Here is a 12,647-nt window from a genome sequence, read left to right as displayed (position 1 = left end):
CTTACAAAAGCAACCTCATTCATTATTTGAAGCACATTTGTTGTTATTTGCTGAAATATATGCTTTTTTTGTGCTGGTCGGGAATCATTTGCTCATTGGAAATGAATCTGTTCTTCATAGTGAAACGTTTTCGTTCGTCTTAACCGGAGAAGATGGGAGCCGGAGATTTGGCTACTGTCGACGTTTACTGGTGAACTGCTCTTTGTTTTTCATTTGAAGGGTACCATTAATACTAAATAACGTAGAGTACAGTTACCACAAGCTAGACATTTAGTATTACAAAATATGAATTGAGGTATTAATGGGCTTCAGGATTAAATAACTTTTTACTCAATACTGCACAATATATGCTGCCTATTGTTGTTGTTTTTTAAATACCAAATTGTCATTGTGAACTCATTAGGTTACATTTAAGTGACTTCTCGCTAGCAGTTAGAAATAAATGTTATTTTGTATTTTAAATTCATTTTTTGGGCGTTTCATCAGTGGTTTGTGTGTTTTGTGTTTATAGCCCAGCGGTAAAGGGAGGCGTCTACCTGAAGTGTACTGCATTGTGAGCAGACTGGGCTGTTTTGATCTCTTCTCCAAGGTATTTAATTTGACCTTTAGCATTTAACTTCAGTGTGCCATCTATTATCTTGTGCTTCTTTTTTGGTGCTTTATTTTAATAATTGTATTTAATAATTATTATTTATTTTATTATATTTATATTTATATTGATTTATAACTATTATTATTAAATATATATATATATATATATATATATATATATATATATATATATATATATATACATATATATATATATATATATATATACATATATATATATATATATATATATATATATATATATATATATATATATATATATATATATATATATTAAATCAATCTTACCCTAAAGACATGCTTATGCATTTTTATTTTATATTATTTTATAATTTTTTTTATAAACCATAGGGGTTTCAGCCTGTAAGGCATCTTACCCTACAGACATTTTATTTATTTTAATTTAAAATTTTTTTTTTTATAAGCCATAGGGGTTTCAGCCTGTAAGGCATCTTACCATACAGACATTTTATTTTATTTTATTTTTTTTATTTTTATTTTTTTTATAAGCCATAGGGGTTTCAGCTTGTAAGGCATCTTACCCTACAGACATTTTATTTAATTTAATTTAATTAAAAAAAAAAAAAAAATTTATAAGCCATAGGGGTTTCAGCCTGTAAGGCATCTTACCCTACATTTTATTTTATTTTATTTTGTTTTGTTTTGTTTGTTTATTTATTTATTTTTTTAAGCCATAGGGGTTTAGGCATCTTACCCTAAATTCATTTATTTTATTTTATTTTCCCTAAGCGTCACAGCCTGTATCTTACACTAAAGACATGCTTATGTATTTGATTTGATTTGATTTTAACCACAGACATCTCACCCTAAATACATATTTTGTTTTGTTTATTAATTTGGTTTTCAGTTTGTTTTTGTTTTATTATAATTTATTAGTTTTTTTTTATGACAATATATGACAATTTAATTATTACTTCATTTATTTAGAATAATTTAGAATAATGTATGAGTGGTATGCAAAAAAATAACGATAAACTCACAATAACTACTGGTATTGTCACTGGTATTATTATATTTATTTGTTTTGAACAAAAAAAAGCGATCTGTGGTGACATGAAAGCGATCATACATGAGGTGTGTGCTGATGTCTGTCTGATGCAGATCCTGGATGAGGTAGAGAAGCGACGAGCCATTTCTCCTGCGCTGGTCCAGCCGTTTATGAGAGGAATTATGGAGGCTCCGTTCCCAGCGCCGGGAAGAACCATCAGCATTAAGAACTTTCTGCCGGGTTCAGGGACCGAGGTCAGTGTAAAAGTATATGAAAACATCTTCTGGAATTCTACAGGCAGTTAATTCTCAAAGTTAATTCCACTTCTCTCTCTCTCTGACTCTTTCCGTAGGTGATAGAATTATGTCGTCCTTCAGATTCCCGTCTGGAGCACGTGGATTTCGAGTGTTTGTTTTCCTCTCTGAGCTTGCGTCTGCTTCTGCGGGTGTTTGCTTCTCTTCTGCTGGAGCGGAGGGTCATCTTCACCGCAGATAAACTCAGGTACGACCCATTCACGCCTGTCCGAGGCATCTGATCCAGCAACAAAGCCAAGTTCAGAAGCCTTGTTTTAATGCAGAGCTTGATTGACAGGTGAGTAGGCGGAGCTTGTTCTGGATGCTCACTTGTGTAAATGGTGTCTTTCAGCATTCATAAGGTAAAACTATACATGATCAATTTATGGACGTATGTTGCATTAAGAACGGCACACGTGTGTTTGTGCGTGAACCCTAAAGAGGACAAGGGAGGAATGAAAAGATATGGCACGGCAAGCATGGAAAAGAGTGTGGCTTGTGGAACTGTTTTTCACAGCTCAAGACAGATATGGAAAAAATGCTGTCGTGTTATATAGTCGCCTTGGGAACAAATTTCAACCCCGATGTTATTTTCTACGGAAAAAGAGAGAGACCAGCGCTCACATGACGTTCTGCGTCTGTAATGAGAGCCGGGTCCCTTCTTAGGGATCATCAAACCAGCATCCTCCCTAAAAAGATGATTTGAGACCGTGATGAGCTGGCCAAATGGATCTGGAAGGACCTGGAATTGTGTTAAGTGTGTCGACTCGCAAATAAGAGGAGAAATCTGCGTCCTAATGAGTAAAGACTGCACTTTTAGTGGATGAAATGGCTCTTCTAGAGAACAAAAAAGGCTGTTAGAAAATCAATCAATCAATCACACTGCACTAAAAATATTAAACATACTTATATTTTGATAACATTGATAAACTGATAATTATGATTGATGTCATTGCTACTATTATTGTTATTATTTATTTTGAACAATGTTTAATAATAACATTGGATTTTTTTTTTTGTGAATAAAAATATATTTTTTTAAACAATTATATACTGTAATAATTGTTGATTTGTTCTTGCTGTTATCATTTACAATCTGCTAATGGAAAAATACAAAATTGATTTATATTTATAAGGGGTGAGTCATTTTTCACACCCACATCAAGAGAAAAATAAGAAATATTTTCTTATTAATTTTGCCAGTGTTTGCCAATATCCTCTCAATTTTATAATTGATAACTTCACAGTTTTATATATATATATAAAAAAACATTTCAATGTAGTTATTATTGGTATAATTATTTATTTTATTAAAATATTAAATTATGCTAATGACAATTTGGAATGAAATGCACAATGCAAAAATCATAATTGTCCTAAAATAGCTTTTTATACAAAACATCCTGCTATTTCTTGCATTATTGAATTTCTTCAGCATTTAGAAGGTATTGAAAGTATGAGCAATACTGATGCCTGCTTTAGTGAACGGCACTGATTGTTGTTTCTTTGCTGCCATCTGCTGGTGTGAATGTGTCAGCACAGTCATGTTGATCCGTGTCTCTCTCTCTCTCTCTAGCACCCTCTCTAAATGTTGTCATGCCATGGTGGCTCTGCTGTACCCCTTCACCTGGCAGCACACATACATCCCGGTCCTGCCGCCGTCCATGATGGACATCGTCTGTACACCGACTCCTTTCATAGTCGGGCTGCTCTCCAGCTCTCTGGCCCGTCTCAAAGAGCTGCCGCTAGAGGAGGTCAGACACCAGCAGTGTACACAATAATACACTTTCTGCAGTATGTGGGACATAGATGTCTGCATCAAAATACATTTTCTAAAGTGATTTTATGCCTATAGAAAACACATTTAATTTAAGTAAAGTTTCTACTTTTATGGTTTCAAATAAGTTTTTGTAGAATAAAATTTCAAAATTTGGTTGAAATAATGTTACATTGTCATTCAGTGTAACAATATTTATGTTAAACATGCTTATTCTGATTTGTACATTAAAATATTGTAAGAATAAGAGAGCATATGGAAATTTAATTGTTTTATATTAGTAAAAAAAAATCTTACTGACAATTGGGCGAAACCTAAGACTGTGGCAGATTAAAAAATAAAATAAAATTACTGATTAGTATTTGGGGTGAAAGTAATTAGTCTTTTAATATGTCATAAATCGATTTTTGTTGTAAGTACGCCTGACAAGATTGTCACACTGAATGACATTTTAGTGGTGTCTTCTGTAAATCAGGGAAACAATTATATTTATTTTTTGCTTGGAAAAACAAAAACATTTTTTTTTAATTATTGGGTAAAAAAACAACAATTTAATACACATATTGTTTTATGCTTAAACCCTTTTTCGTCTTTGACTCATGTAAAAGTGATGTTTAAAATGTTCAGATTCATTAACATGTATATGTTTATATTACAAAATGTGTTTTCTGTGCAGTATGTACAGTATACTGCATACTTTCTTAATAGTAAGCGCGACAGTATGCAGCAAGGTTGTAATACTTTTGATTTTTATATGAAGTATTTTATTTCCATTTAATTTTCAATTTCTCTATTTTAGTTTCATTTTGTTGGTCAGTTCTTTTGCATTGTGTACAGTTCTGTTTCTTTTGGTCAGAGTTTGCATTTTCTAGCAGTTTTTTTTGTTGTTTGATAGGTTTGTTTGATAGTTTTTTGATAGGAATTGCATTGCATTGTGGGTTGTTCAGTGCAGTTCTCTGTCTGTATGCTGCACATTTCGGCAGATGCACAGGCGGCACACTGCATGCTGCTAAAGCAAAACATGGATACGGTCGGAACAGAGCCAGAGGAGATCTCCAAAGTTATTTTCAGCTGTTTGACCTGTGACCTCTTGGATGTTACACCTCATTATGACTAATGTGGGAAGGAAACGAGGCCAATAAAGCCTAGGATGTGGTGTTAATATTCTATGTATACATTTATGGATGAACAAAAGAACCGGATTGGGCTCTTCTCAGAGAAGATCAGAGGCCAGACACGTTTCTGATATTTCTCTCTGAGAACTTCCCGTGCGGCTGGGCGGCCCTGACCTCTGACCTCGTCACAATAGCTGCGATAGGGGAAAAGGCTGAGATCGCCAGTGCAGGAGGAAATGACATCACTGTGTCCTCTGTTCTCTTTCAGGTCCTGGTGGTCGACCTCGGCAACAGTCGTTTCCTGCGACAGGTACTGTACTCGAGTAGTTTTGGTCTTTAATTTAGGCTGGATTTGCATTTCGATGATGAAGCCAAAGAAATCTACGTCTGTGTTTCCTGTTTCAGATGGATGATGAGGATTCGATTCTGCCTCGTAAACTCCAGGCCGCTCTGGAACACGTTCTAGAGCGGAGGAAGGAGCTGGCGTGTGACGTGGCAGATAATCCTGGCGGTACATTACTGTCCGATCTCTTACACTCAGGGGTTAGAAAGATAACAGCCATGCATCTTGGACAAAAAAATATCTGCTGATTTGCAAAAAAGGCTTCACTTATTTGATGACAACAAAATGACATTGTGAACATGGCTTCATCCACTCTAAGAAAAAAAGGTACAAAAGCTGTCACTGGGCCGGTACCTTTTCAAAAGGTCCACTTTTGTACCTTTTAGGGACTAATATGTCTTTTTAAGGTACAACGGTGTGCCTTTTGGAAAAAGTAACGCCCAAGTGTCAGCTTTTGTATCTTTTTTTTCTCACAGTGTCCAATGTTCTAGAATTCCTTGTTCTAGAAATGTATGCAAAATAGCACAAAGTTAATTGGATAACACATCATTGGCATATTAAAACATAACATTTTAGAAAATATTTAATACAAAAATATGTTTGTAATTCTTGATGTAATCAATCAACTGTATAAGTATGGTTATTTTTTAGTTTTTTGTTTTTAATGTTGGTTACTAATATGAAAATATATAATGCATTACAGTGTGCATAATGAATACCTTTATATACATGTATCAGGTTTAATGCACTTGATAACAACATTACTTTAATATCATTTAGATACTATTATAGTTTGAAACGGCATTAATTGAATCAGTTTTTTCAAAATCTGATTTTTAGATCCTTTTTAATTTTAAATCTTATTAATTTTGTTGTGGGTCTTTATCAGTTTTGGTGTTTTTTTGTTTATTCTATACATGAACTTTAAATATTGCCTTAGCATCTAGGTGAAAGAAAATATGATTTCATTTTTTCATTTATTTTATTTCAGGTAACATTTATTTGATTTAACTTTCATTTAATTTTTTTGGTTTTAGTTTCAATTATAGTCTAGATAACTATAAAGGCAAAACAACAAAAGCAGTCAAACGTAATAATAATAAGTTTTTTTTTCCGTATTTCTTTTAACACGTTAGTCACTTTTTGGACGAATAATCAAGCATCCTAATTTTTTTTTTTCTAATTTGTCCTCATTAGAGCCCAGTTCTCTGAGCTGTGTGGTGTCAGAGGTGTTTGTGCGGTTCTTCGTGGAGATCGTGGGTCATTACTCACTCTTTATGGGCGGCAGTGACCGTGATGAAGAATCCTCTGCCTCGTCTTCCTCCTCTCCGACTCCCTCGTCCTTCCAGCGTGAGGCTTTTCGTAAAGCCGTGTCCTCCAAGAGCCTGCGGAGATTCCTGGAGGTCTTCATGGAGACGCAGATGTTCGCGGGATTCGTGCAGGAAAGAGACTTTCGGAGGCAGGGCCTGAAAGGTTCGAATGGTTATGAATCTTGGGAAATACAAATTATATTTGAGGATTGATTTTGTTTTGAAACTGTTTTGATGTTTGTTTTGAACAGGTTTGTTTGAGATGAGGGCTCAGGATTACCTCGATTCTCTGCCAGGCAGCGAGAACAGAGGCGTCAACAAGTTCCTCAAAGGTTTAGGTAATGTTTCACCTGCAGATCTAACTAAAGACAAAGAATTAGGGCATGTTTGGAATGACATGGTGTTTCTGCTGTATATGCATATCTTCTGTATATATAGAATATCCTGATCACTCTGGGTGGGTCTTTAAATATAATTTTTTAAGTATAATTACATTAATAAAAATTTATATTATGTATATTTTATTATTGGAAAATTATATTTTGATTATGTAATAGCGTATGTTAAATAAGCATATGGAATAAGCATATATTTTATATAATTATTATATATCGTTTAATGCCAGTTATTTAATGCTTTGTATTTTGGGATACAGCATTCCACACTTTGCTTTATGCAAAATACATATAATATAAATATTAAAATACACATGAATATGGAAAGCCAAAATTAGTCAAAATTAAGCCATTAAATGAATATTGAAATAAATTGGTTAAATACTAAATTTTATGAATAAATGCATGAATTAAAACGAAATATTAAATTTCCTCCACATGTTGTAAGCAAACAAACAAATACATATTTATGCATGCATTTAATTATTTGTGTTTAAAGAACATTTAAAAACAACCCAAAGGTTGACCAAAGTGCTGTACAGAACATTAGAAACAATACATATAATATAGTTGGGTTATGAGGGAGTATAAATGGAAAAAGAGTGATTTGATGACAGAATTAATCTGTTTATCGAACCGAAGTCCTGAGTCAAATAAAACACCATGGTTTTTCACGCACAGAGTAACATAAGAACTTAAAGCCTAGATCCAGATCACCACTATCATAAAAATCACTTGGTCCAAACAATACAACTTCAGTTTTTTTCTCATTTAAGGCCAAATATTTTTTTTATTTTAGATCCCGTGAGCATGCTATTGCAAAACCTCAATATAACATGAATCTTTACGTTAAAGTGCGAGGTACAACTAGAGTCTTCAGTATATAAATGAAACGATATTCCATGTTTGGAAAACAAGGATTTCAGTGGCAGCATGTGTAAAGAGAAAAGTGTTAGGAGCAAGGATCGATCCCTGTGGAACACCACAGGAGAGGCGTGCTACTTTCCAATACATACAGGGAACTTCCTATTGGTCAAATATGACCAAAACCATTTTAAATCGGTACCCTGAATGCCTACATACTTTTCCAATAGAGAAATATAAATTTTATGATCAACCATATCAAATGCTGAACTGAGATCTAAAAGGACCACAGCAAAAGCATTACCATTACCAGTAGACAACATAACATACTTTGTAACATTCAGTAAAGCAGATTCAGTACAGTGTAATTTTCTATAACCTGATTAATAAAAATTGATTACCACAATGCAAAACGGTATACAGTATACACTTTACAGTAAGCTGCTATTCCATTCTGAACAGTCTGATGAACCAATATTTGTAAAGGAAACTAAGATTTCTGTTTGAATGGATTTTGAGCATTTCTCTTTCCTCTCTCTTTTCTCTCAGGACACAAGATGAAATTCCTGTCCAAAAATGAAAACTAGCCATGTAGGATCTGTATGTTAGACTTGCTCTCACCAGATCGTTTGACCCAAACAGACCAGAAGCATGGGATACGGCAACCCTAAGGACCAAATGCGATGGAAAACACTGTACAGTCCATTCTAGCTCCCCAAACCATACCTTAAAGGACTTTATTGAAACCCAGAACAGAAGCGTCCATGTACAGTTCTTTCTCTCGTTTCTACATGTATAAGAGATAGAGTACAACTTCTTCAGAAACAGGAGGCTATAAATTAATTTATATTCTTTCTAGAAATAAGAAGACCTTTATGAAATCCTCTGTAAAACTTTATATGTTTCCTCTTAAAGTCGAAATTGTGTTGTTAGTTTGTCATAGTATATTTATCGTACGTTACAGACTCGAGATCGTCAACTGGGTTTCCGTGAAAACACCGCCACTGTGATTGAATGAAGTGTTGTTCTGTGTTTAAAAACGGGGGGAAATCTAGAATCTTGGAACTGCAGGATCGGGAACTGTTCTAGAATTATTAGTTCAGAAAGGTTCTCGACCGAAACCAGAACAAAGTTGGAGTTTTTCTTTTCTCTGTCTTACGTGCGTTACAGAAACACCACTAAAGTTACTTTTAACTTGTTTTTTTTTTTTTTTTTAATAAACAGTGTTTAATATACTTTACCTGGATTGTTTTCTTCTGAGTTGCCAGATCACCTGAAATTCATGTGTTATGTTCTAGTTCTTGGATGTGGCGCGCATCGCCATCATTGTACTTTGTTTGCTAGATGTTACAGCATCTTTCTGCACACAATGTCCCATGAACATTGGATTCAGATGTTTCTCAAAGCCCTCTAACCTTTGGACATTAGTGCAGGTTGTTTGTGGCCTGCAGATGGCCCCAAAATCTGATCTGAGAAACTTGAGTGTGGGAAAGCAAAAAAAGGTCTCCCGTCCCCATTACTTTAACACCAGGAAATATGGATGCTTTCCAAACAAAAACAGCTTCTTTTTTTCCTAGGAGTAGTTTGTAAATATCTTAATGAATGGATTTTGCATAACTGAGTACCATCTGATATCATGAGTGTGCTTTTCTGCAATTCTCTAAATGAGTGTTTACCCCAAATAAGACAAGCAGTGTTAGTAATAATTAGTAATTAAGTTTCTACAAGTGAAACGAGTAACTTTATAAACAAGTGATTATATATATAATATAATATATATAATATATATATATATATATATATATATATATATATATATAATATATATATATATATATATATATACACCACAAGTCTCACTTTTTTAAAAACATAATAAACTCATTCACATGAAGATAACACAACACACTACCATATAATACAACATATACATTTAAACAGACACACACCATATATTTTTTTACACACATTTAGTAGATATAAGTACCTTTTAATATATGTGAGACGTCTTATATTATAATTTTAAGTAGTACTTAATACAAAGATGGTCTTGACACTGTTTCAGGATTCTTTTCCCGGACTTTTAGGACACAGCTGTCTCTCATACTGACCAGAACAATGTGAATCCCTCTGGATCGGGCTTATTTCCTTTTCTCTCCACACCAAGACTGCTCCTTTTTCCTTTTCAACCCGGGACCTCCCCTCAACCTCCCTCCTCCCCTCCCTCCTCCTGTCTGCTCCTCACGTTTACTGCAGCCAATTCCTGAAATTCCAGCCTTCCTCGCGCGCTTCCAGTCACTCAGGCATATTTTACCCCAAAAAACACTTCATTTTCCCCTCTGTTCCTTCTGACAGGTAAGAATTGTATTTATTTACAGATTCACAGTGGCATTTGTTTGAACAGTTATTTAAAAATCTAAATCTGTCTGTAAAATAGCCACAAGCACTTGTAGAGCTGTAAGTTACAGATCTTCTCCTCACTTAACGATATTTCAGAACAGCCGCGAAACGAACTCACTGAAGCGCTATTCTGACACGTGATGACGAAATGTGATGTAATAATGGAATATTTGGAATCGTTGGAATTTTTCCTGAATTCACGCGTTCTTTTTTTTCTGATTCACCGGAAACTTTCTGAGGAACTTGAACGCGTCACAGGCGCGCGTTGCTCAGCGCGAGCGCGTGTCGCGTCTCACTTCGTTAATTATTGCGCAAATTATCGGTTGAGAATAAGGTTGATCCTTTAAATAGTGACATGTCTGCACATAAAACGTTTGAAAATGTATATAATATATAAAAAATGTATAAGAATGCAATAAAAGTGTTTACTTAATAATTGTGGAAACTATTATTATTATTAGCATTATTATTAATTATATTATTTTATTGTTTGTCTGTTTTTGTTTTAAGATAAAGTAATATTTTTTATTAAGCTATTTTAATCCAGTGTTCATTCAGCCTATGTATTTCTTTAGCCAGACCTTTGCTGTTAAATATTACTGTTATTAATTTCAAATTGCAATATTTCTTATTTATTATGTGTTTCACTTTACAGTGCTTTGAGTTTTACAGACTATTTGTTTGTTTGTTTGTTTTCACTACAAGTCAAAGGTTTGCACACACTTTTTTTTATTCTCACTTTTTTCACATGGTTGAATAATAGTAAAGTGATAAAAACTATATATTTGATATCTAGACATTCATCATCTGACTACATGAAGTTCATCATAGGCTGCTTTTAAACACTATTAAAGGAGTTCATAGTTAATGTATGTAGTTTCCTTTATTCAAATGTTGTTTTGTCAAGAAAATTCCCATGAACAATTTGTAAATGTAATGTTTAATAATATAAAATAAATCTTTAAAGTTCCAAATTAATTAATTTGAGCTACACTTTTTTTCCAAGGTTCTCCAAAGCTAAAGTCATCATAGTTGGTTAAATGACTATAGTGGTGAATGCACATGACAACAAATATAATTTTAGCTCTTTTTTTTTATTTGCTTCTATAATAAAACAGAATATTTAAAATTCAAAAAACAACTATGTAACACATTGAATTAAACGTAGTATATAGAAAATATTTTCTTGTAAAATATAATCCTATAATCTTGATTTTATGACTTTGAAAACTGATTTTTTTGCAGTGTAGATTTATGTTGTTAATAATGGTATAAACATGTCATCACTATCTGTGAAAAAGGGTTAATTAGTTGATCATTGAATGACCCAAAGTCAGTCTAAACAGATTCAAATGGCAGTTTGAAGCGCAGTGGTCCGCTCTCTGTCAGCTGGCCTCATGGGTAAATATTTCGGGTGTTGGGGTGAAGAGTCAGTGCCTGCGTGTTCTGCGTCCCGGGGATGGAATAATCTACAGGAACAACAGGTGGAATGGGGCCGGTGCCCACCTGCTTTCTGCGGCGCGGAGGAAGGAGGGGGACGGGATATTGTGTTGTTTTTAATAAAAAGCATCAGGGAAACATATTAAATGCTGCATCTGTGTGAAGGTTTCATTAGCGCTCTGTAAAGTGGCATTTAGTTGAAGCGTCTTCACACTTGGGCTCTGTCTGCATCTGTTTTCTTCTGTAGAGTTCAGTTTGCTGCATTTTTTCAGTTTAGTTTTTACCTTTACTATTGAGTAACATAGGTTTCACCTTCTAACGTCACGGGACAAAAAAAGTTCATTTTCTGTTCTGAGTATATATATTGTTTATTATACATTTCATAATTTTTTAAATACATTTATATTTTTTTTTTTAAATAAAATCTGATTTGTGAGATTCAAACTTGAAATGTAAACTTGAAGATTTTTAAACTTGAAATTTACACCCAGATTTGTGAGATACCAACTCTGAATTTTGAGATATAAACCAGAATCGAAAGATATAAACGCTTACCATTAATAACCTCCAAATTATGTGATACAAACTCAGAATTACAAGATATAAAACAAAAAAATTATGAGATTGAGATAAATTATGAGATACCCAAAATTACCAGAGAAACTCAGAATTTCACATTACAAGATATAAAAGCAGAATGGCAACATAAGCCCAGAATTTTGCATTATAAACTTAGAATTATGAGATATAAACTTAGAATTATGAGATATAAACTCCAAATTACGAGATATAAACTTAGAATTGTATCCAATATAAACAAAGAACTACATACTCCTCTGCAAATACATAATCTCAGAATTCCGAGATAAAAACCCAACAATTCCGAGATATAAAAAACTAAAAATGTCACAATATAAACAAAGAACTACAAGACATAAACTCTGAATTGTAAAATAAACCCATAATTATAAGATATAAACTCAGAACTGCACAATATAATCTAGACAGTAATTCATGTATCTGATTGAAATCACTGTGTCTTATTCAAAAGCCAACACGCACAGCAGGCTGTTTGCATGTGTGTGTGTG

General features: G+C 33.6%; 1 protein-coding gene across 1 annotated transcript in view; it reads left to right on the top strand.

Moving 5' to 3' along the window:
* The window catches only part of LOC113077191 (DENN domain-containing protein 2A-like), a 35,263-nt gene extending 26,312 nt beyond the window's left edge, over positions 1–8,951 (top strand). Inside the window, exons 11-20 of the mRNA XM_026249647.1 lie at positions 121–190; positions 512–589; positions 1,735–1,875; positions 1,974–2,122; positions 3,491–3,668; positions 5,075–5,116; positions 5,212–5,317; positions 6,347–6,622; positions 6,711–6,797; positions 8,268–8,951. Coding sequence (XP_026105432.1) covers positions 121–190; positions 512–589; positions 1,735–1,875; positions 1,974–2,122; positions 3,491–3,668; positions 5,075–5,116; positions 5,212–5,317; positions 6,347–6,622; positions 6,711–6,797; positions 8,268–8,305 — 1,165 coding nt within the window. The 3' untranslated portion in view covers positions 8,306–8,951. The remainder of the gene's footprint in view (positions 1–120; positions 191–511; positions 590–1,734; positions 1,876–1,973; positions 2,123–3,490; positions 3,669–5,074; positions 5,117–5,211; positions 5,318–6,346; positions 6,623–6,710; positions 6,798–8,267) is intronic.
* Positions 8,952–12,647: the final 3,696 nt, after the last annotated feature.

Source organism: Carassius auratus, unplaced genomic scaffold (assembly GCF_003368295.1).
Source record: "Carassius auratus strain Wakin unplaced genomic scaffold, ASM336829v1 scaf_tig00021934, whole genome shotgun sequence".
Taxonomy (NCBI): domain Eukaryota; kingdom Metazoa; phylum Chordata; class Actinopteri; order Cypriniformes; family Cyprinidae; genus Carassius; species Carassius auratus.
The sequence above is the reverse complement of the archived record's forward strand: the minus strand, read 5'-3'. Positions and strand labels throughout refer to the sequence as shown.